Source organism: Hippopotamus amphibius, chromosome 3 (assembly GCF_030028045.1).
Source record: "Hippopotamus amphibius kiboko isolate mHipAmp2 chromosome 3, mHipAmp2.hap2, whole genome shotgun sequence".
In the NCBI taxonomy this organism is placed as follows: Eukaryota; Metazoa; Chordata; class Mammalia; order Artiodactyla; family Hippopotamidae; genus Hippopotamus; species Hippopotamus amphibius.
Window position 1 is genome coordinate 51,953,791 of NC_080188.1, and position 12,039 is coordinate 51,965,829.

At 36.5% G+C, this 12,039-nt stretch overlaps 1 protein-coding gene across 1 annotated transcript in view; it reads right to left on the bottom strand.

The window, feature by feature from the left end:
- The window catches only part of PRKG2 (protein kinase cGMP-dependent 2), a 95,169-nt gene that overhangs the window by 31,600 nt on the left and 51,530 nt on the right, over positions 1–12,039 (bottom strand). Inside the window, exons 9-12 of the mRNA XM_057727952.1 lie at positions 9,592–9,660; positions 5,140–5,238; positions 3,337–3,490; positions 1,357–1,493 (exon numbers count right to left, since the gene is read on the bottom strand). Of these exons, the coding sequence (XP_057583935.1) occupies positions 1,357–1,493; positions 3,337–3,490; positions 5,140–5,238; positions 9,592–9,660 (459 nt within the window). The remainder of the gene's footprint in view (positions 1–1,356; positions 1,494–3,336; positions 3,491–5,139; positions 5,239–9,591; positions 9,661–12,039) is intronic.

Here is a 12,039-nt window from a genome sequence, read left to right on the forward strand (position 1 = left end):
GCTAATGCAGACAGTAGAGCAGCCAGATCACATACAGACACCAGAAGTAATCTAGTAAGCGGTTCAGTGTGGGCTCTGGACCCAAAGCAGCCTAGGTTTGAATCCTGATTGGCCACTTATTAGCTGAGCAACCTCAGTTTTCTCATTGCTCTTGTTCAACAACGACAATCATAACACTTACCTGTTTTATTATGAGGATCATAACAAATATATATATATATTCATTTGATTACATATTGATTATATATTATTGATTTTAGGTATTAATTTAATATATTTTTATATCTACATATATAACATATAAAGTCAATGTAAATATAAAATACTTTAAATAAATATTTTATATTATATATACAAGATAGGTATTTTTTATTTTTGCTTAGAGGAGTGCCTAGCACATCTTACTTTCTCAACAATAAATGTTGTCATTAATATTTATTGTTAATATTACTATTGCCCTGCTTTATGCCAGGTACTTTGCAAAGAGCTGGAAGTGAGAAAATGAAGAAAATCTAATCCATGCCCTGAAGCTGCTTCATGACAGTTTTTAAGGAATTATTGATTTTAAGGCGGGGAGGGGCACATAGTTCACATAAAGATAATTGGATGATTCTATTGCCAGCATTGCCTGGGTTCAGACTTTTTTATCTTGAAAAAAAAATGGGTTTGAGAACATGGATAGGCAGGAAGACTCTCTTAAGGCATTTGATCAAAAAGCATAAATTCTATTCATTATAGATGCACTTTACATCACCCAGAAATCTCTAAAGCAACACTCTGGGGGCATTAAGATAGGTAGGAAAGTATATGCCTTAACTGGCCTACACCACTAACCCATAAATTTACAAGTGAGCCACGGCTTAGAAAAACACATTTCTCTTCCAAACGCTGGTGATAACCACAGAAAGAACAGTAACTGTGAGGAGGTCAATCTTTTGGCATCTTGGCACTGCTACCACCAGTTCCTCGAGCCTAAATGTGTCCAGATGCCACTTCTTACAGAAATTCAACAGCAGCACATCCCCTGAAGGGTTCTGAATGAATTCTTGCTTCCCAAATTCTGCACTGGGTCTGAATTAAACAGGCAATTCAGTTTTTCCCACAATAATTTTATATTCACACACACACACACACACACACACACCATACTACATGCTCTCCTGAGATTTATCCAAGAATAAAAAAATCTGGACTCTTGACTTCAGGTCTCAAACTCTAACATTTATATGTATTGTTGCTGTGACTGGGCAGGAGAATTCAGAGTGGGATCTCCTCTTCCTCCTCTGTCCTCTTCCGCGGAAACACTCAAAAGAAGAGCCTAAGATGTTAAGTTCTGGGAGCGAAACTCTCACTTACTTCACGATGAAGGGGGAGCACAGCTCTTCCAGGATCCTCTTTTCTGAGTAGACGTGCTCCTGCTGCTTCGTGTCAACTATGTGCTTCTTCCTTATACACTTCATAGCAAAAGCAACGTTCTCATTTTTCACCTTAACCTAAGGAGGAAGACAACGAGCCCTCAAAATGAACTCACTAGAAAAGGTTTTCAGTATCTATGCAAAACAGGTTAACTAATGAGAGTTCAAATTCTTTCACATTTAAAGATGAATTTTATCCAGGTGTACACACTTCCCTTTCACTAAAATGTCCAAAAGAGTTCACATATCTGGAACACAGTTCTAGAATGTTTGTATTGAAATAAGAAAAATACTCTAGTTAGAAGACTGATGTTTAGAAATCTATTCGGCTTTGAGTGTGTAACATGAAAAACTTTGGCCGGAATTGCCAAAAATTGTTCTTTCTTAATGGTCACTTCTTTGAGTTTCAAAACAAAACATATTAAATCAAGGTTCATATCTGCATGATCCAATATGATAGCTGCTAGTCACACAAGGTTATTTAATTTTAAGTTGATTAAAATTAAAAATTCGGTTTCTCGGTTGCATTATCCACATTTCAAAAGCCCTCCAGCCGCATCTAGGCAGTGGCTACCCTCCTGGACACACAGATACTGAACATTTCCATCAGTGCAGAAAGTTCTATTGGAGACCACACTCTAGATGGACAAACAGGATCTTCCCTTAAAAGGAAATTTTTAAAATTTATTAAGTATTTATTCAGATAGGCTTAAAACTCCATTTGCAGGCTATAGGTGACAAGTAATGAAACTGTGCAGAAATGGTGGCACCCCCTATTTTGCTCACAGTTGCCATTAGTGCTGCTTATGACTTTTAAATCAATGGCAGAATTATGATTTCAATTATTATTATCTAACTATATAAAAAACAAACCTCAGCATTGTTAATTCAATCCTTTTGCCAAGATTTTGATGAAAAATATAGCAGATGGATCTCTCCTTTATCTCTCCGTGTAGCAGAAGAAACATTGCCTATTAAAAAATCGTTTCTTCCCCCCTCGCCCAAAAGAGATGAAGCATTGGCTGGGTGTACAGTGTACTATCCAGAGTCTCCTGGCAGCTTTTCAGATGTGCTCACACCCAGGCCACCCAGCAGATGGACGCGTCAACATAGTTCCCAAGGTTAATGTACAGTGAATTGTTACAAATCTGCTGGGCAAGCAGGGCTCGCTAATTGCCAAGGGTTCAGAGCCATCTCTACCCAGGAAGGTCACAGATCTCCATTCTACAGTTTCCTCAGAGCACTTGATCTGACAGCATTGCTCTGCTGATTATAAAGCTCAGAGAGGTGGTGATGTAGAAGATGAAGCCCAAATCAGGCCATACATTCCCAGCTGTCCTGATCAGCACTACAGAAGGCTACTCTTCAAACATCCCCTTGCATTCAGCTTCTTCTTTTTTTTTTTTTTGATAGAAAATTTTGAGCAATCCAAAAATAGGATAATGAAAGCCAAATACAGACATGGCAGGGGAGTTGTTTAAGAAATGAAACTTCGATATTAAAGATTTCATTTCTATGACATTTTCACTGGAAACGTTCTTCTTTGCTTTAGTATATAGTTAATGTATTGTGAGTGAATGTATACGTACATTTTGCTGTTAGGAAATACATTTTATGTTTTATAGCCTTTGGGAATGGTTACTTGGTACATTCTCCAATAACTGCCCTCAAGAAAAAAGAATCATAAAAGGATGTGATGTAAGGAGCTTGAAATAGCAACTATATTATTACAAGTTACTTACTAGCACAGACCCGCTATTATACAACATACAGAGTGAAAAGTGTACTTTCTTAATTTCAGTTCAAAGCAACTTTTAGGTAACAATAACATTGCATATATTCCTTCAAGATACACTGGAATGCAAAACAAAAAGGAAAGTCAAAAGGCTTCTCTCAGATGCTTGAAACGTAAACCCCTTACAAGCTCAACTCTTCCGAACCCACCAACGCCCAGTGTTGCGATAATCTCAAGGTTCTGGAATGGGGAGGATGAAGAAAATCTGGCCACTTTCTCCTTCAGCTGAATCATCTCCAAAGAGAGTGCTTTGGACAGCTTCCAGCTAGACATGGATCTCCTGCAGAAGAAAAGAGAAACTTTACATACACTCCCTTGGGCAAGCAGGGGTCACGCCACACATAAATCCCACCCTTACAGCCATCTTATTTCTGCCAGTAATTATGGCCCATAGTTGCCATAGAGCTTATCTCAACTTTTATAGGATCAGATGCAGTTACATCTGGGGAGAAAAACAATAGACTATACAAATAAAAAAACATATACTCACACACAATAAAAAATAGACAAATGTCAAATGGAATTAATGAGAGGTAAACACAGGTGAATTGTGTGGTATTTGGAATACATCTCAAAAAAGCTGTTTAAAAAGCAGAGTCAATGAGAAGAAATAAAACCAGAAAAGAGAGCCATTTCCTTTGCTGAACACACAGGAGGATGCCACACTGAGAATCTTTGCCATATTTTGCTATTTTTGTCAGATCTTGAAGATTTCTCTGGCTGGACCAGAATAAATGCCTTGTGAAACATGAAAAACACATTTCTTATCTTATGCCTAACTATTGTTACTTGGAAGTACTCATTTTTCTCTTTTAATTAAAGTTTACTGCTCTGAGTTATCTATTCATAAACTGTTCTTACTACAAAAGGTTTTTTGGCATAAAAACTGCAAATATATTCCTTGTAAGAAAAGAAAAAAAAAACTGATGCAGTCCTGACTGAATGCTCTAAATTATCTCAAATGTCAGTCTTCTGACTTTTCAACTTTAATGGTACTATCTGGTGAATAATGCTTAAGTATTCATTCTACAAAATGTTTTAGCAAAGGATTTTCAAATAATTTTAATTTTTACAAGTATTGTTTCTATTAAACAAACAAAAACATTCATCAGTATTACTACATTTAGGACCCAACATACAACCCCTTGGGCAATAGCTGCCTTATATTTTGAAATAACCCAGACTCTAGCCCTAGCTCTTTACCTGGAATCAGAATGAATGGGCTATGCTGTGCCTTGGCATTCTTGTTTGATTGCCATGGGCAATCCTTTCTGAATTAATGTCCTTTTTTTTTCTTAAGCTCTTTATTGGAGCATAATTGCTTTACACTGTTGTGCCAGATTCTGCTCTACGGCAAAGTGAATCAGCTGTATTTATACATATATCCCCATATCCCCTCCCTTCCGCGTGACTCCCTCCCACCCTCCCTATCCCAGCCCTATAAGTCATCACCGATCATTGAGCTGATCTCCCTTTTATGCAGCAGCTTCCCACTAGCTATCTTTTTTACAGTTAGTAGTGTATATATGTCAACGCTATTCTCTCGCTTTGTCCCAGCTTCCCCTCCGCCCCCCACCCCATGTCCTCAAGTCCGTTCTCTACCTCTGCATCTTTATTCTTTCCCTGTCACTGGGTTCATCAGTAAGGTCCAGTCAATGTAAAGAATCCCTTTCCCAAGGTCCCCTATCAGGAAATTTCTTCCTAACATTACTACTCATCACCAAAAATAAGAAACTACTTATAGACTAAAATAACACCCATACTAGTGGTAAGTGGTGTCCTCTTCATGGAAGAACAATTTAAAACAATTGCCCCAAATTTTCTGATGACGACACACTAAAAGTTACCCCACAGCAAATCGCACCCTTCAGTCCCCTTTATCAACCACCAGAAGTCACTCCCTGCTTAGGGCGATATTCCTCCACTCACTTTGCATGTCTTTTTTCATCATCGCGATTCAGGTTTGCCACATACCCTTCCAGGTATTTTTGGAGTTCTTCAAAAGTCCCGACTGTTTGGTTGAATGTTCTAAATGAATAAAATAAGATAAAATAAAAAGTTCAGTGCTGAGAGTTACCATTGCAACCTGCCATTCTTTTTAAGCTCATAAAAGACTATTTGTATGGTTATTCACAGCTTTGTAAATTGTTTTTCAATAATTCATGTCACATTAAAGTTACCATCACATATATACAAGTTATTGGGACCCCTGATCTAGGTCATGACTTTCTGGGACAGGTCATTTCCAGCAATGTGAGACAAAGCAAAGTTGATCAGCAATGCTTTCCAGGAAAAATCTTGATCAAAAGGGAGAAATGTGAAATAAAATGGAGTCACTCAGATCCAAGTGACTTAAAAGGGAGCTGGGATGCCATTAAAAAGGTGAACATTATGTGCGTCCTCACTGGGTGGGACCATGAACTTTAAAACTGAGGGCAAACCACGAAAATTCCAAGGATTCTGCAAGAACACTTGCAACTTGTCACAGTAATGGAGTTTTCCTTCCTTCTAGTGATAGCCTTAGCTTGTTTAACCAAGATGGTCTTCTGCCTTCTAATTAAAATTTTTTGTAATGCAAACCTCTCTTCTTTGCCTTTCAGAGGCCTTGGATTTTACTTCCCTGCAGACCCTGTTTGGGTTGCTACTCAGATTTGTGTACCCTGAAATACAATTCCTTAATCCCAAATATAAGCCTTCACTTAAAAAAAAAAAGTTATTGGGAGCTATATAATTGATCCTTTGAGCTTCTGAAAGCAAAGAGGCTATCAAAGTGAAGAGACACCATTTCTGTAATTTTCTGCATTGTGGTTCAGATTTACCAATATTGTTTTTTCTTTTTTTTTTAAGAAGACAGTGAAAAGGAAATAGGCTACATGATCTGTTTACTAAATCAACAACACGGGTTACAGATTTTTTCTAACACTGTTTAATCAAATGAGTTAAGCTATTTATTTTTAAAGTCAAGAATACAATTCATCTGTTCTTTGTCCCTAGATAATACTATTCATTTCACATTCCTTCACAATTAAATGCAAATTGTTTACCTTAACTTAGTAGTTCTCTGTCTGAAGCTCATCCAACAACTTCCCTTGGCCTCACTCACCCTCACGGACCACAAGTTTGTCACACGTCCCATCTAATCTCCCCGCCCCCAGGCCCTTGTCGCTGGGAATTCTCACATAGGGCGCTGCCCATGAGAAAAAAATAATCCCCTTCCTCACCAAACAAGCCTATGCTCTGGATTATCCTTCCAGTGCTTTCCACACCCTACACTCAACAATCTGCCTGGATTTGTGATTTTGGGGGTAGTTCTCTTCCCCACTACAAGACAGTATCCTTCTAGAAACAGTGTTTTAATCACCTCGGTAAAGTTCCTGGACATAACAAAATGAAAGGAATGAAAATTTACCTCAAAACACCTAAAACTAATAAACCAGGGTAACCTCATTAGAGTCCTGTTGCCTGCCTAGCCCTGAAGACCTCTACCCACATTTAACTCACCACCAACCTATACTTACATCATGAAGTATATCTTAAACACTGCGCTGGGTGTTTTCCACCTCCCCCTCAGATCTACCCTGCACTCTTCTCTGCCATGCTCTGTGAACTCTCCGTTGCTGACTATAGAGCAGTGAGAAACGAGTACTGTCACGCAATTTCAAATTGCCAATGGTTGAAATTTGCAAGTAAAAGGAAATACTTCTTGTATTTTGTCTTGATTTTATTTATTCTATCACCATTATCTTGCTTGCTATGAAATTAACTGAAATATTGTTGCAAACCAATTTTATTTTTTAAATGTGACACTGGGGTCACGGGTCTCTAGAAATTCTCTGCAGACTGAAGTTTAAACGGCTACAACATTCTAGCTCTGACATTCAAATATGCATTTTTAAAATGACGAATTAGGAAAGAAGAGATAAAGAGCCATAGGCTTTCAGCCACTATACTTCATTGCAAGGAGAGTGCCCTTTATTCAGCCAACATCCGCATCACTTCCTGTACACCCAGGACTGTGTCAAATGCTGGCACAGCAACAGCAGCGAACAGAGAAAATGTTTCTGTCCTCATGAAGAAACAGAAGAGTGGGAAGACAGATGTTAAATAAAGCAATCAGATAAAGCGTGAACAATGATGTAAGCGTGCGACGGGAGAATCATCACGGGATCTTAATCTAGCCTTATAAGTAATAGCTACACGATCATATAATTTATCTTTCAAACGGAATGCTTTTCAGAGTGAAGGGGAGTGCCAATTATAAACATGCTGGAATAACCAGAACTGTCCCAGGAAATCCAGGATGTAGGTCAGCCCAGTCATACCTGATATTCAGCTTCTTTTACGCACAGAATAAATGCACATAACTTTTCAAGTCTCATTGTATCTAATAAGACAGTACTTTGTATGTTATAAGAATCTCAACTATGCACATGTAAATTAAGCACTTTAAAATTATAAACTTCCAAATAATTTATAAACTCTATAAAAACCATTGCATCCTTTATATGGATTGTGAATACATGAGACGTATAAATATTTGGTTATGTGATTACAATAGAGAAAAGGGGGAGGAGTTCTTCCTTTCTATCGTATTTTTAGTCCCAGCATTTTGGAGCAATTTATAAGCTTTTACCACACAGCTAGTGCTATTTAGTGCATGCATATATTTTTAAGAAACTCATATACAAAACGATGCATTGTCAGGGCAATACATTGCCAATATTTTCCATTTGAGAGCTGCCCCCAAGATTACCTTCATCTGAACATATGCGTACATTGCCCTTTCCAGCCCTAGGCCTTTGTTTTTAACTTTTACTTCACCTGGAGAGATTTCCACATTTCCTCTTTGCCTAGAAAACTCCTATGAATTTTAAGCCCCATTTCTACCCTTAAAAAATAAAGCTTTCCCCGCTTCACTGCATTGTGATTGCTTCTCTTTCTGAACACATGCTATGGGAGGCAAATGGCATGGTGGAAAGACTGCTGAAAGGCATTGGAAGACCTGGGCAGGAGCCCCTGTTCCATCACAGATGACACGGCTGGGGCAATTCTTTAACTGACCTGGACTTCCTTTTCTTATCTGTAAGGGAATGATTAAAATAACTCAAAGCGATGCTAAGAATTATTGTCCTATGTATGGTGATGGATGTTAACTGGACTTACTGTAGTGATCATTTTGCAATATATATGTATATTGGATCATTATATGCACACCTGAAACTAATATAATGTTGTGTGTCAATTATACCTCAATTAAAAAATAAGAACAAAAGAATTGTTCACTTTTTAGGCATGTTATGCTATTGTGGTCACGTATTATAAATAATACTTAGCTTTTAGAGATGGTACTAAAATTCATAGATGAAATAATTTTATGTTTGGGATTTGCTTGAAAATAGTGTGGAGAAGGCAGGGAGAGGATGGCGAAGTGGTATAGATAAGGCTTTAACTGATAATTGTTGAGCTTGCATGGTGGGGTTCATAGTATCATCCTGTCTATTTTTTAATACATTTGAAATTTTCCATGATAAAAAGATTTTGTAACATATTCCAAAGTTCTTTCCAGCTCTAAATCTCTATGATTCTATGTTTAATAAATGTTGTATTCAATTAGCAATCATTTACATACTCTTGTGATACCTATTGTCATTTTATTATTTTTTGTTAATATTTCATGTGAGTATGCCCTATTTCTTTGATTACACATGACTTTTCTCAGACAATGGTCTAGTGTTGGTATATTTGAATTTCCTTTTTTACATCTAGATAGTCAGTAAATATTCAACTGATTAATGAGAGATCCAAGGAGTCAGATTCAAATATGATTTGAAGGGAGTTTAGGACACAAAATGAGACATTCTGAAAAATAACCTCAGACATTTCGAGATTAGTATTGACACACATCTTTTGCATATTACGACAAATGTTAAAACTTCTCTTGAAATACTTGTAGCTAATGAGCATTTTATATTTTGAGAGAGATAGGTTTTGTTCAAAAATATTTTTGAGTGCTTAGAGCATTTTAGAAATAAATTATGAAATTGGTCACTGAATTTTGTGGGAGAAAAGTCCGTAAGAGTACTAATAAGCTTATTTCTCTGCAAGATGCAGAATTTAAATCAGTCTATTGCTGATATTTATGTACAAACTCTGCACACAAAATATTTAGCCTGCCAGCATCTGCCGCTGCCACAGACAGATTCAGATCAGAAGGCCCAGTTCCTTCCCATGAATTTTAATAGAATGTACTCGCAGCTGAGGACTGGCTATCGTTTCCAAGTGGTGATGAATGGGAAGACAGATGGGCCCCTGGAGTAACAGAAGGCCAAGTCTTCAAAGGTGGCAGTAGCCTGTATTCTCCGACAACATCGGTATACTCACTCTCGATCTATAACCAGGCATGCGACATCATTTTCTTCGGCAATAATGTTAGCTGATCTGACATCTTCACTGCAGACAAAAACAGGAAAGTCAATTTTCTAGTGAGACATTAAACATCCATTTTTATTAGGGAATCTGCTAATGGCATGAAACACCATTACTTAAACCTTCCAAAGATTATGCTTTTTTTAACACCATAATTTATACTCTACCCCTTCCCAAAAAAAGGATTTGAAATGTGTCTTAAGGAATGTGTACACAAGGAACCCGGAGGAGAAGACAAATGCACTGGGAACGTAAAGGAATCAATGAGGGCAACTGTGTATGGAATTTCATTCTTTGCTCCGTGTCAGCCCAAATAAGATAGCTCTCCTCTGATCAAATAGGAATTGCTAATTAATAAGCAGCCAAAATTGAAATTAATGGATCAAAGAAATTCATAAGAAAAACACTAAAGTAATTAACTTATAACAAGCCAAGAATAAAATCCAAAGAAAGTGTTTTTAGTGCCCTATTACCTGGTGAATTAAAGAAATACTAAAATCTTTCATTTCATAGTCTAAGATGTACATTTTCCACTAAAATCTCTGAAATCAGGGCATGCCTTACAACTGACAATGAGTCATAGTGTAATTAATACCACTGTCTTTCTTCCTTAGGGATACATAATATAATAGTGCATCTTACAATTGTTCCCTTAGAAACAATGAATTATGGCATATGATCTAACGATAGTAAGTTTATCTAATGAATACCGATGGGTCAAGCATCAGGTAAAGTGTTTCTTTAGAGACCTTTATTTATGCTAGTTTCCTCCCTCTATTAGTTACAAACTAAAGACCCTGAAAAAAGGTACCTGCATATGGTACCCAGTGCTCTGAGATTTATTTAAGGTAACTTGGAGCAGCAATAATATTAAGATGGCTCTAAGCAACTTCATCAAAAATGGCATCACAAAAGTATAGTTCTTTCATCTTCCTTTAGCTATGGGACAGAGGAAATCTTGGCGGCCCACCTCTCATTCCAGAGAAGTCCCCCATCCACATAGCTGGTATCCAGAGACCTGTCATAACCCACAGTCCCTTCCAAGTTTACAGGGTCCTTGCTAGAAGATACTGGTGAAACATTTCAGCTTAATATGTTTTTGAGTTGGGAATTGGGTAGTTTATTCTCAACTTGTATGTCTGTAGATATCTATATGACATGATCTTGGATATGGGTCAACTATTTGATCTGTGAGTCCAAAAAAAAAAAGAGGAATGGCATCTCTTTCACCTGTCAGTGTCACGATTTTGACTAGGAATATTCTCCGCAAATAGTGTTTAAGAGTTAGATGCTTACAAATACACATAAGTTTCTCTCATAATGACTGTGTAAGTGCTGTGGATTTATTTTTGCACATAAAATGCTGAAAGATCTGCTGGAACTATTTAATGTCAACTCATGGAAATACACAGAATATAAGGAATATTGAGTCACAGTCAGTGGCCCTAAAAAGTGATAGCATAAAAATGCACAAAAATGTAAAAATATTTGTATCCAACTCTCCTCCTCATTGATTTTAGCTTTATGTTTTAAATGCTTTGGGGAGCTGAGTGTCTTTATTAAATATAAGTTCCCATGTTTCTCATGGGAAAACACTGTAATTGTCTCATTGCAACATAGAGCATAAATTATTTCAGATCCAGCATAACCAGACAGCATATTTCCTCTCAGGAGCTATTTTGAGTCTATAGTGCATTTATAAATAAGTTATCTGCACTTTCAAACTTTAGTAGTTTTGCTTGGAGGTATGAGAAAAAGAATGTGTTAATATTAAGAACAAATACATTAAAGTCTTGAATAATGATATTCCATGATTGTATTACATGAACATATTCATATTCTGTCACAAATAAGCAAACAAAAGAGGACAAATTCTCTGTTATTGAAACAAGTTCATTACCAGCTGGACAATGGGAAATAAAAATTCAAATTGTCTTTAAATTCAATTTTTAAATTGTTTACAAAATAGCAATAACAACTTACTAAATTTAAGTAGTTTAATTTTCTTTAAAAAATAAGAGCTTTATGATTTTTAAAGAGTCAAATTTGTCTTCAGGTAATTTATGAACACTTTTTCTTTGCTCTGTACTTAATGTAATCCTGACATATAAATCAGCAGAACTAGGGCTTCACAGACAAATATTAAAAAGGAAGAATAATGAGCAGACACTTTACTCATTTTTATAAGCATAAATATAAAATAAAACAATCGTGATAAATTTTAAGTGCTTTCTTAACTAATTTCAAGTATTCATTTAAAAATACATGCGTAACTATAAAAAAGAGTACGTTACTCAAAATTCTAACTTGAATTTTTTTTAATTTATTTATATTTAAGAAAAAATTTTTTCAGACTTGAGGTTGTTTTCTGAGTTCCAGGAAGCACATAGTATCTCCTGAGCA